A 13,144-nucleotide genomic window follows, 5' to 3' on the forward strand; every position below is an offset into this window, starting at 1 on the left:
AGCATTAGGGCTGCGAGAAACTTTGGAACGCCTGGAGGGATTCAATGCCAGTGGAATAGAGGAGGCAATTCAGGGAGCAAATCAGGGAGGGTGTGCAGAGGCAAGGGGCGCCAGAACCAGGCCTGAAAGGGTGGTTGCCCTCTGCCTCCTGGATCTGTGATCTATGGCAGTCCTCTGGCCACACCCACTCAGGGCTCATCCCCCTCATCTACAACTCCCATGCCCTGCCCACCTCCCCACCCACAGGCCTCTCTGCCCTAGCGTGGCCTCCTACACATCTGACCAGGGCAGCTTGGAAGCCCCAGGCCTCTGGCTCCTTCTTCTACAGTGGCCTGCCTTTGGCTGCCTCTTCTCTTGGGTTTTGTCTACTCTCTGGGGCTTCTTGAGGTCTTGGGGGATGGGAGAATCCTGCCTTTGAAACCCCTCCCACATTCCATACCAAAAAAAAAAAATTGATAGTTGCACATCATCAAGATGAAAGACTTGCTCTGTGAAAAACAATGTTAAGAAAATGAAAGGAAAGGGGCTTCCCTGGTGGTGCAGTGGTTGAGAATCTGCCTGCTAATGCAGGGGACACGGGTTCGAGCCCTGGGCTGGGAGGATCCCACATGCCGCGGAGCAACTAGGCCCGTGAGCCACAACTACTGAGCCTGCGCGTCTGGAGCTTGTGCTCTGCAACAAGAGAGGCCACGATAGTGAGAGGCCCGCGCACTTGCGATGAAGAGTGGCCCCTGCTTGCCACAACTAGAGAAAGCCCTCGCACAGAAACGAAGACCCAACACAGCAAAATTAAAATAAATAAATTAATAAACTCCTACCCCCAACATCTTCTTAAAAAAAAACAAACAAACAAAAAAAGAAAATGAAAGGATGAGGGACTTCCCTGGTGGGCCCTAGAATTCAAATTACCAGATGTTTTAAAGAGATGGGGTGCCAGTTTTCAATTCTGGTTTGAACACCATGTTACAAGGAACTATTTTAAAAAGTAAAAAAGGATTAAGGGAAAAGAACAAAAAATAAGAATATCGAAACCGTTGAATGCACGTGTTTGTTCCCGATAAACTTCAAGCACATCTGCTCTCTCCATTCCCAGTTCTTTTGGAGTGTGATTATCAGCAATTCTCTGACCTTCAAAGAGAAACCTGAGTGAATTCATGGGAACTCCCTGTCTTTGACATTATGATTCTGAGTTTCTTGAGATGTGTCGTCATTTTCACTTTGAAGTGAATCTCACTACTATCCTGTCCGATGACTTTGAGTTTTATATATTCTCCTTCCTTCTTAGCCCCCAAGTCCTCAGTTGAAGGTTTTGAAATGGGGAGGCATTTAGTGAGTACTTAAAAGTGTGAACTTAAAAGTGTTAAGGGAGGGATTTCCCTGGTGGTGCGGTGGTTAAGAATCCGCCTTCCAGTGCCGGGGATACAGGTTTGAACCCTGGTCTGGGAAGATTCCACATGCCGCGGAGCAACTAAGCCCGAGCGCCACAAGTACTGAGCCCGTGCGCCTGGAGCCCGTGCTCTGCAACAAGAGAAGCCACCTTAATGAGTAGCCCCCGCTCTCGGCAACTAGAGAAAGCCCGTGCACAGCAACAAAGACCTAACGCAGCCAAAAATAAATAAATAAATTTATTTTTAAAAAGTTAAGGCAGTAAATATTGTTAAATTTATGTTATGTGTATTTCATCACAGTAGAAAAAAATAGGGAAAAAATGTCACCTGTCACATGTGGAAAGTAATGCAGGTGCTGACTGTCCAATACAACTGACTGTAAAGCGTAACTGAGCCAGTGAAGATGAAGAGGTTTAAGGTCTGCTGTGTGTGGCGGGGGCGGGGCGTGGCGGTGTGGAGAGGATGAGCTAGGTGGTCCTGGGCAAAGCCTTCCTCCCCCACCTTGGAGCCGCTGGCCGGGCTCCCCATACCCCTAAAAGACCTTAGGAGGGGGATGTGGCCCCTGGGAATTCTCACGCCAAGACAATCTCCTCTCTGGCTCCCAGGTTTGGGGATTCCTGGATCTGAAACAAACACAGACACATCCAACGACCCTTCCCCAGCAAGGCCCAATCTCTGAATCACATCTTACTCATCAGCTGCTCGCCGCAGCCCAGGTCGGTCGCATTCTCGCCCCGCGCCTTGGCTCTGCAATTGTAAAGAGCCGAGATGGGCTCCTGCTGCCTTTCAGGCTGTGGGGTCCAGCAAGCCTGCCTTCACCCCTCTTGTAGGTGATGAGACTTTGGAGGAGCTTTTACCTTGGGGAGCCGCAGCTGGGAGGCGAGTGGTGGAAACTGACTGGATTTTCTCCAAGTAGAGGTGGGTGGTGATGGTGAGAAGCCCCACCCTTTCCCAGGAAGGGGCCTGATTGGTGGAGGGCTGCGGGGGCGGGGCAGCCCTGGGGCTATATAAATGCGCTCGCAGGGCTTGGAGCTAACGCTGTAGGTTAACTCCTGAGCTCAGGTAATTCTTCTAGAGGGAGGAGGCTGGGCTGCTTGTGGGAAGCAAGATGGAGAGCCCTAGGTTGACTGAGGGGTGGTGGAGAGGTCCCTCCCCCAAGCCCCATAGTTGGAGTCTCTCTCTTCGTAGCTAAAAATGTTTGAGGTGGCCCCACCTCAACTTGCCCTAAACCCCAGTATTTGTCCAATAACCTTCCTCTCTCTGGGCCTCAGTTTTCCCTCTGGGCGGTAAAGGGTTGCTGGTTCTTTCAGGGCTGCCGCTTTGGTGAAGCGTGAGGAGGTTGTTGTGAGGTGGGAGACAAGAGGAGCCGTTAAACTCTGGCTTTGGGGTCAGACAGGCTCCACCTTGAAGTGGCCGTGAGACCTCCATGCTTCAGTTTCCGTGTTTGCAAAATGGGTCTACTTACCAGGATGAAATAAGATAATGTCCTTAAAGCGTTTAACACAGCTCCAGGCACTTAGGAAGCCCTCAGAGGTGCTTGTTGCTTCTGTTCTTCCTCTCTGGCCTGGTCTGGGGTGCCAGGAGGAGGGGGGAGGGTGTTGTCGCCTCCAGGAACTCTGCTGCTTTTCTGGCCCCCATCCCTGCCCCCTCCCCCCGCCCGCCGCGCCACATCTCAGTTTCCTTCTGTTCTGAGCCCCCATTTCTCCATTTCCCATGCCTCCACTTCCTGGAGGTCATCTGTCAGGCCAGCACACTGGTCCCCTTGACTTCTGGGGGGCAATGGGGTAGGTGCTAAGTCCTGGGTCTGCTTCCTTTACAGGTCACCCCGTCCCACCCCACCTCACCCACCCCCACCCCCCAAGAGATGAGTGATGACCAAGATCCTGCCACAATCCCTGCGGTTGGCACCCAGGTGAAGCTGAGGGGCTGGAGCCGTCAAGGGGAGGGGGGTGAGTCTTTCCATTTCCGCCGGCACCAGGAGCTCCAGGCCTTCCTCAGCCTTCTGGGTGAGTCCACTTGGGGGCTGGCACGGCAGGGGCCGTGGAGACCAAGCGTGAGCAGGTATGGGGAGGTGGGATCTCAGCTCACCCGTGCAATCACCTGCAGCCTGTGTCCCTTCTCTTCTCAGGTGACCCCAGTTTGGCAGGTGGGGGGTGTCATGTCAGAAAGTGGGATCAGGGGAGACTTGGGCTTTGGAACGGCTACTGCCCCTCTTATCTTGTGTGTGGGGGGTGGTAACCCCAGTCCACCGTTTCTCCTCTCTACCCCCCAGAGCACAGTTTCCTCCAGGATTTCCTCTCCAAAGATCCCTGTTTCCAGATTTCAGATAAGGTGAGAGGGCACAGTGGGGGCAGAGGCCAGCCTCACTTGGGGAAGATTGAATTAGTGGGGCTCCGGTGCTGCTAATTCATTGGGTCCTCTGGTCTGGTGGAGGGAGCGCCTCCCTTCTAACCCTTGTCTTTGCACGCCCCTCCCCACCATGTTACCCCAGATTTTTTAGCCCCACCAGAACTTCCTCGGGTGCAGAAGGGGCTGGCGCAGCCCCTCCCCACCCAGTGCCTCACTCTAACTCTCCCCATTTCTGTGTCTGCAGTATCTCCTGGCCATGGTACTGGTCTACTTCCGGCGCGCCAACCTGCAGCTCAGCGAGTACACCCACAGCAACCTGTTCCTGGCCCTGTGAGTGGCCCGGGCGCGTGATGGGGGCCCTGACTCGGAGTGGCAGGGTGGGGCAGGGCAGATGATTACAGCCTCTGTTCCCTGCCCCCTGCCTCTGTGGCCAGGTACCTTGCAAATGACATGGAGGAAGACCTGGAGGACCCCAAAAGTGTGATTTTTCTGTGGGCCCTGGGCCAAGATTGGCATCATCGAGTGTCAGACTTCCTGTGTCAGAGGGACAAGCTGTGGGCACGGATGGGCTTCAGGGCCGTTGTGAGACGCCAGAGCTGTGAGGAGGTGAGGTCCCGCCAGCACCCTGGGGTGGGGGAAAGAGGCTGGACCTCCCACCTCCCATTTACCATCCACTCTTCTCATGCCAGGTCATGGCCAAGGAGCCGACCCACTGGGCCTGGACTCGGGAGAGGCATCCCCACCACGGCAGGGCTCAGAGGAGCTACCCAAAGGCCCAGATCCCCCTCCCCCGGGGCCCCGGCCTCTCGCCACCCCACTGTCCCCTATGTGGCTTGCCCCCTTGCCGCAGCCACCGCTGCCACCACCCCTGCCCGTTGCCTGGCATATCCAAGTGCCCTTCCCAAGACCCTGAGCGGCACCACCCTCCCTCCCAAGCTTGTCTCTCAGTGGCTGGAGACTCCTGGAGTGGGGCTTTCCTCATTGTCCTGCCCACCCAGCTGCAACTGGAGCCAGGCACCTACACCCTCCACAGTGAGTAGGGTACAGTAGGGGGAGCTGGGAGGGGCTGGGGGGCAGGTGCGGGGCCGGCAGAATGGGAAGGAGGGGCCTGGGGTCCAGCACTCCTGGGCATGTGTCCAGCCCTGCCACCTCCTAGCCTCCTGGGCTTGGCAAGCTTCCTCTGAGCCTCTCTCCGTCCTTCCTCCCCCAGTCTTCTCAAAGCTGCTGCCGTGCCCTCGGCGCTGACACTCGCAGGGTGAAGAACAGCCCATCTGCTCGCCTGCTGACCCAGTGCTCTACTGGCTGTGGCCCCTCCAGCCTCCTGTCTTCTTGGCCTCAGGCTGGCAGGGCTGCCCATGCCCCCTGCCCCTTCCTCCCAACCTTCAACTTGTACCCACTCTGACCTGACTCCTCAAATAAATTCATGTCCACAGGACACCAACGTGCTTAGGCCCTAGTCTGGGTCCCTGACCCAGGGTGGGGGTAGGGAGGGAGCTACCAGGAGAGGGGCATCTGCCAGGTTTAGGTACCAGTGGTTGGAGACCCATGAGCACAGGTCCTGTAATGGCTCCTCTCCTCCCATTCGTGACCAGTCATCCTGAGCCTGTTTCCCCTTTTTAACATCCTTGTGGATGGTGAGATCCACACAGTGCAGATGGGACTAAATGAGATGAGGTATATGCAGTCCTTAGAAGAGGGTCTGGAACCTACTGGACAAAAAAATGCTCAAAAGGAAAACGGCTCCATTGTCAGTCTAGAAATGCCTGCAGGGTCAGGTCTGTTTAGGAATGAGCCTTGGTCCTTGCTCTGGGCGGCAATCGAATATAATGTAATTATTATAATACAAGACCCCCTCTCCCTTCCCCAAAGTAAGTTTGTTAATTGGGGAGCAGGGAAGACTCCCCAGAGGAGCTGGCATTTGAACGGGGCCTTGAACAATGTCAGGTTTGCTCATGCTCGGGTGGTGGTGTTGGGGTGCTGGTGGTGAGGAACAGTGTTCTTGGAAAGACAGTCCAGAGTAGTGATTAAGACTTGGTCTCTGGTGCCGGACAGCTTAAGTTCAAAGTCCAGGTTTATGTGTGACTTTAGCCTGTTATTTAATCTCCTCTACTGCCTCATCTGTAAAATGGGTATTACACTAAAAAGGGTGTTGGCCGAGATTTGAATGAGTTAATTCTAGAAGAGTTAGAACTAGGTTTCAAGAGTAGAGCTCAAATGTGGGTGTTACTAGTAGAGGGAACTGCTGCCCAGAGAAAGGCTAGAGGGGAATGTATGTTTGGGGAGTGGCCGGAACACAAGACAGAGAAGTCTAAAGGGTCAGGTGGCAGAGGAATCTGGACGTGATTCCCCTGCCTCTCTATGAATGGCTCCCAAGAAGTAAGGAGGTAAAGCCTGGAGACTGCAAACATTAGAAGCCAAGACAAGGACTGTAAAGTATTTGTAAGAGTTTTTCAAATAGGTAATATATTCACATGTATGTTTTGAATTTTGCACCAAGTGTCACCTTCTACACCTGACTCCCAGCCATCTGGTTCCCCTTCCTGGAAGCAATGAAAGTAATAATTCATGTCCTTCCAGAGAAAGAATCTGAATGTATATAACCAAATGTGTGTAATAAAAATATACATATTTGGTCTTTGGTCTTTCCTGGCACAGAGCTCCTAAAACCCTTGGAATTTCCAGAGTTACAGGAGTATCTTTTGTTATTCATAATGAGCTCCTTTGGATCATACCTGAGTTTATGCTAATGAGGTTACTCAGGATGGGGGAAAACTGATCACCAGAAAAACTGATCTAGAGGGTGGGGACTTTCAGCTTCCCTACTTCCTGCAGGAGGGGCAGGGCACTGGAGATTTGGAGTTTGGGGGGAGGGTGCCCCCCCCAATCTTGCCCTATGAATCTCTTCTATTTGGCTGCTCCTGAGTATCCTTTTTTTTTTCCGCGTTACGCAGGCCTCTCACTGTTGTGGCCTCTCCTGTTGCGGAGCATAGGCTCCGGACGCGCAGGCTCAGCGGCCATGGCTCACGGGCCCAGCCGCTCCGCGGCATGTGGGATCTTCCCGGACCGGGGCACGAACCCGTGTCCCCCGCATTGGCAGGCGGACTCTCAACCACTGCGCCACCAGGGAAGACCCTGAGTATCCTTTATAAGAAACTGTTAACAGTAGGTAAAGCACCTTCCTGAGTTCTGAGAGTGTTCTACTGAATTATCAGGCCTGAGGAGGGGTGTTGTGGGCATCCCCAAATCTGTAGTCGGCCAGACAGGAGTATGGGTCACCTGGGCATTCCATTTGTGGCTGGCATCTTGTGGAACTGAGCTCTTAACCCATGGGGTCTGTGCTAACTCTGGCAATCAGTGTCCGAATTGAATTGTAGGCACCTAGATGGTGTTGGAGAGTTGGTGTGGACCCATCACATGTATTTGGTATCCGGGAAAAAATATATTTGGTGTGAGACGTGGTGTCAGGAAAAAGATACCACACCAAATATGCATATATGTCCCATCCCCATTTTTAAAACACTCCAGTGGGAGAATTCCATACATCCTACTGTGTACTTATCAATGTATTTTAAAGATGGTTCCTTGTCTGCACATTCCTTTTGACAGCTGTGGTATTCCTCTGTGTGGATGTACTATAATGTATCTTTTTTCCTATTTTTTTTTTTTGCGGTACGCGGACCTCTCACTGTTGTGGCCTCTCCTGCTGCGGAGCACAGGCTCCGGATGTGAAGGCTTAGTGGCCATGGCTCACGGGCCCAGCTGCTCCGCGGCATGTGGGATCTTCCCAGACCGGGGCACGAACCCGTGTCCCCTGCATCGGCAGGTGGACTCTCAACCACTACGCCACCAGGGAAGCCCCTCTTTTTTCCTATTGATTGGCATTTGTTTCCACACTTCTGCTATTCCAAACGGTGCTATAGAGAGTCTCTAAGACTTTGTAAGAACAGCATTATTCAAATGTGAAAAGGTATCTGTAGAGTGAATTCCTAGAAGAATTGTCCAGCCAAAGGTCAAGTCAAAATTGAAGGACTTCACCAAATGTCCCTCTGTTGGGGCTATGCCTGTACCGCCTTCCCCCCCAACCTCTAGCAGAGCATGTGAAGGCCGTTTTCCAGAACACTCACCAATCAGTGAGGTACCAGATTGTTTTATGTTTGCAAAACTGCTAAATAGAAAATGGTGTCTTGGTGAAGGTTTAATTTGTATTTTTCTTTTGAGTGAGCTCAAGCATTGTTTCATATGTTTAAGAGCTCTTTGTCTACTTTTTTGTGAACTGTCCTTGTCTTTGCCCATTTCGCCACTGTTTTTGGTACCTGACTCACATATAAGGAAAAATAGCCTTTCAGGATATAAACTGGAAGTATTTTCTTTGGTTTATCATTTTAACTTTGCTATGCAGATTTTTTAGCATAGTAAATAAATTTTTGTGGCTGCTGGGTTTTGTGTCACAGTTGAAAAGACCTTTTCCACACTGAGATGATTAAAAGAATGTCTCCCTTAGCTGCTGGCTGTATTTTTGTTTTCATTTTTTACATTTAAATCATGAGTTCATCTGGAATTTATCATATACGAAATTCCTGCCCATTTTCCTAATGCCTTTTAGTGAAAAACTCATCTTTTCTCAACAGATTTGAATTGCTGCTCTTATACTAAATTTCTATATGCATTTGGATCTATTTCTAGGTTTTTCTATCTTTCAATGATCTTTGTGCATCAGTACCTCTCTTCATTACATTTAATTATTATAGATTGGATTTAATATCTGATAGGGTTAGTCTCTGTCTCCAGGAGTCTCTTGGCTATGCTCTCTTTTTTTTAAATTTATTTATTTTTGGTTGAATTGGGTCTTCGTTGCTGTGCACAGGCTTTCTCTAGTTGCGGTGTGTGGGCTTCTCATTGTGGTGGCTTCTCTTGTTGCGGAGCATGGGCTCTAGGCTCTCGGCCTTTAGTAGTTGTGGCTTGCGGGCTCTAGAGCGCAGGCTCAGTAGTTGTGGCACACGGGCTTAGTTGCTCCACGGCATGTGGGATCTTCCCGGATCAGGGGTCGAACCCGTGTCCCCTGTATGGGCAGGCGGATTCTTAACCACTGTGCCACCAGGGAAGTCCCTCTTGGCTATTCTTGCTTGTTCAATTTTCCATATGAAGTTTAAATCAGCTATTCTAGTCCCTCTTCCCCTCAAACAATCTGTTAGAATTTTTAAAAATCTGTTAGAATTTTTTATTTTAAATTTTTTTGGCCACGCCACGCTGCATGTGGGATCTTGGTTCTCCGGCCAGGGATGGAACCTGTGCTCCCTGCACTGGGAGCGCGGAGTCTTAACCACTGGATGGCCAGGGAAGTCCCTAGAATTGTTAATTTCAATACATCTATAGATTACTTTAAGAACAGACATCTTTATGAAGCATCTTTGTGTCCAGAATGAAGTGTCTGTCCCTTGCCTCTACATACTTCTTTCAGGTGGCACCAATGGCCAGTGACTCCCAAATCTGTACCTCTATTCTGAGGGCTAGTCCCACCCCCAGGCATCTCCCCTTGGATGAGGGTAGGTCCCAAAGGTACCTCCGGAACCTGATCCTCCAGTATCCCCTCCAGATTAGTGTCCCCCACACCATTAATCCACTCAGATTCCTCCCTATCTCCCAAGAGCCATATCCAATCAGTGGCTAAGTTCTATAGGTGTTTTTAACAGCTTTATTGAGGTATAGTTGACATACAATAAACTATGTATACTTAAAAGGTACATTTTTGTTTTGACATGTATACCCCCATGAAACTATTATCACAATCAAGGTAATGAACATATCCATCACCCCAAAAAGTTTCCTCAAGCCCCTTTGTAATCTCTCCCTCCCACCCTTTCCCACCTGCCAGCCCCTCCAGGCAACCACTGGTCTGCTTTCTGTCACTAAATTGCCATCCTTTTCCTCGAATTTTCATAGAAATGGAATTATATAGAAGGATGTACTTTTGTCTGGTTTCTTACACTCAATATAATTATTCTGAGATTCATCCATTGTTGTTCCTTTTCATTACTGGGTAGTATTCTATTGTATATATACGCACCACAATTTGCTTATCCATTCACAATTTGTTGATGAACATTTGGTTGTGTCGAGTTTGGGCTGTTACAATTAAACTGCTATGAATATTCACACACAAGTCTTTGTGTGGACACATGCTTTTATTTCCCTTGGGTAAATGCCTAGGAGTGGAATGGCTGGGTCATGTCGTAGGTATGTATTTAACTTTATTTTTCTTTTTTTAAGATAGACTATTTTTTTAGAGCAGTTTTAAGTTTACAGAAGAACTGCTCAGAAAATGTAGAGAATTCCCATATCCCTTTTCCCACCTGCACACAGTTTCTCATATTAACGTTTTGCATTAGTGTGGTGTATTTGTTACAATTGATGAACCAATATTGATACATTGTTGTTAAAGTCCATAGTTCACTTTAGGGTTCACTCTTAGTGTTGTACATTCTATGGGTTTTGCATAATGTTATGTATCCACCACTACAGTATCACACAGAAGAGTTTCACTGCCCTAAAAATGCCCTGTGCTCCCTTCCCCCACCTTCCCTGAAATCTTGGCCATCACTGTTCTCTTTACTGTCTCTAGTTTTACCTTTTCCAGAATGTCATATAGTTGGAATCATACAGTATATAGTTTTCTTATACTGGCTCCTTTTTTTTTTTTAATAAATTTATTTATTTATTTATTTTGGCTGCCTTGGGTCTTTGTTGCTGCGTGCTGGCTGGCTTTTCTCTGGTTGTGGCGAGCGGGGGCTACTCTTCGTTGTGGTGTGCGGGCTTCTCATTGCGGTGGCTTTTCTTGTTACAGAGCATGGGCTCTAGGCGCACGGGCTGCAGTAGTTGTGGCATGTGGGCTCAGTAGTTGTGGCTTGCGGGCTCTAGAGCGCAGGCTCAGTAGTTGTGGCACACGGGCTTAACTGCTCCTCGGCATGTGGGATCTTCCCGGACCAGGGCTCGAACCCGTGTCCCCTGCATTGGCAGGCAGATTCTTAACCACTGTGCGACCAGGGGAGCCCCTATACTGGCTTCTTTTACTTAGCAATATGCATTTAAGCTTCTGGCATCTTTCTATAGCTTGATAGGTTATTTCTATTTATTGCTGAATGTATGTTTAACTTTTAAAGAAACTACCAAACTGTTTAACAAAGTGGTGGTATTCTGAATTCCCACCAGCAGCGTATGAGAGTTCCAACTCTTCCACATCCTTGCCAACACTTGGCATGGTCGGTCTTTTTAATTTTAGCCATTCCAGGTTTGTAATGGTGGTCCTTCTAGTTGACTTAATTTGCACTTTCCCAGTGAATAAGCATTTTTTCATGTGCTTATGTGCCATCCAATATCTTCTTGGGAAATGTCTATTCATATCTTTCAACCATTTTTATTGGATTTTTTTTTTTTTTGCGGTATGCCGGCCTCTCACTGTTGTGGCCTCTCGCATTGTGGAGCACAGGCTCTGGACGTGCAGGCTCAGCGGCCATGGCTCATGGGCCCAGCCGCTCTGTGACACGTTGGATCTTCCCGGACCGGGACACAAACCCGTGTCCCCTGCATTGGCAGGCGGACTCTCAACCACTGCCCCACCAGGGAAGCCGGATTATTTTTTTAAGTTGTAAAAGTTCTTTATATATTCTAAATACAAGTCCTTCATCAGATACACATATATATATTTGTAATTATTTCCTAGTCTGTGGCTTGTCTCTTCATTTTCATAATAGTGCCTTTTGAAAACAAAGTGTTTTATTTTGATAAAGTTCAATTTAATGTTTTTCTTTTATTGTTTCAGCTTTTTGTGTCATATTTAAGACATCTCTGCCAAGCCCAAGATTGCTAAGATTTTTCCTATGCTTTCTTCTAGCGGTTTTATAGGCCCAGAGTTTATATTTAGGTATATAATCCAGTTGGAGTTACATTTTGATATGGTGTATCCTAAATAGTTATCAAATCCATCTATTTCCCACTTGTGTCTACCATCTCCCTGGTTTGATCCACCCACTCCCAGGCATCCTTCTCCTTCATTTGTACAAATATGATCAGCCTTCTATGTAGAACAAAATCCATCTTCCGTGCCTGACCCAGACCTGCCACAACTCTTCTCTCTCTCTCTCTGTGCTCAAGCAACACTAAGAATATTTCAGTTCCTCCATATGCCAAGGCAATTAATTCCCCTCACTGGCATCTCGCCCACCCCTGCCATAACTCTCTTTGTCTGATTTATGCCTCTTCTAACACCTAGATTAGCTAAGGCGTCAGTTATGGGCTTCCTTCACACCATTCTTCTTCCCAATTAATTGTGGGTCTAAAAGTTGAGGCGATGTCTGCTTCCTTCAGAAGGAGCCAAGGCCATAGGTCTTCACCATCATATGCCCAGGTGAGCACAGTGCCTTGCGCATACAGGAGGTGGTCAGTGCCCATGAACAGTCAAACGCAGTCAGCAGGAGTGACAGTTTGGTGGAAGTAATTCTGAGGACTGTGGGACACATAGGTTGAGCCAGAGGGCTTTGAGGGGAGGGGTGGCCTCTGCTACCTCTCCAGAGCATCTTTCCTCTCCCAGGCCCCTGCTCCCTGTGATCCAGTCACAAGGAACACTTGCAATTCCCCTTATTGGCCTGTTCCCCCAGCCTCTGGACCTTTGCACAAGCAGTTCTTTCAGCTAAGAACGCCCTTTCCAGCACCTCACTGACTAGTTAATTCCGACTTTTCCAATAGGATTCACCTTCCTTAATCCCCAAAGCTGAACCAGGAGAGCAGCCTCCGCTAGCATGAGCTGGTCTGCCTTAGTCATGGGTCTTTGTTAGGCAAAGACCTGTCGGGGGTTTAGTCAAGATTGGACACATTAATGCCCAGTGGTGAACAGCAAAGAGCTCAGAAGCTGGTTCTAGCCCTGACTCACCAGTTGAAGGAGCTGAGCAAGTCACACTCTCTTAGGCCTCAGTTTTCCTCATCTGTAAAGTAGGAGAATGGAGTCAGATTAGATCAGTGGCTCTTAACCTTCTTGGGGTCATGGGCCCTCAAATCCTAGGAAGGCTATGCACTGTTTCCCCAACAAAATGCTTGTGTGTACATCATATAAGGGCTTTGACCTGCTGGGTCGGGGCCCCCAAGGTCAATCAAAAGCCCTGAGTTGGGGGACTGGACCGCTGCAGTCTCGCTCCCTCCTGCTTCTCGCCTCTCCACCTTCTGCATCTCGGGAGGTGGGGTCTCTCCGGTCCCGGGTGGGCCTACTGTCCTGCTCGCAGTCTCTCCCGCCGCCTCCTGGGTAAAGCGGCACACGGGCATTCCCAGGTGGATGGGAGAGGGAGGGCTTGGAGGAGAGGGCAGGGATGCCGGCCTCGCAACTTCCAGGTTCAAGAAACCTCAGAGAGCAAGAGAAAGAT

The 13,144-nt window shown here is 49.4% G+C and overlaps 1 protein-coding gene and 1 pseudogene across 2 annotated transcripts; one reads left to right on the forward strand and one right to left on the reverse strand.

The window, feature by feature from the left end:
* Positions 1-348: 348 nt before the first annotated feature.
* On the reverse strand, positions 349-1,916 carry LOC308620855 (small ubiquitin-related modifier 1-like; annotated as a pseudogene). Its single transcript has 2 exons — positions 1,766-1,916; positions 349-1,336 (listed from the first exon to the last, which is right to left on the reverse strand). The product of its transcript is annotated as a small ubiquitin-related modifier 1-like (transcript).
* Positions 1,917-3,252: 1,336 nt separating this feature from the next.
* SPDYC (speedy/RINGO cell cycle regulator family member C) lies at positions 3,253-5,145 on the forward strand (the record flags this gene model as incomplete). The annotated part of the gene is made up of 6 exons (XM_081240234.1): positions 3,253-3,394; positions 3,661-3,719; positions 3,982-4,067; positions 4,172-4,343; positions 4,427-4,769; positions 4,948-5,145. The coding sequence occupies 6 exons, from the start codon at positions 3,253-3,255 to the stop codon at positions 4,980-4,982; spliced, it is 837 nt and encodes a 278-aa protein (XP_081096360.1). The 3' UTR covers positions 4,983-5,145.
* Positions 5,146-13,144: the final 7,999 nt, after the last annotated feature.

This window comes from Mesoplodon bidens (assembly GCF_964165515.1).
Source record: "Mesoplodon bidens genome assembly, chromosome: 7".
Lineage (NCBI taxonomy): Eukaryota > Metazoa > Chordata > Mammalia > Artiodactyla > Ziphiidae > Mesoplodon > Mesoplodon bidens.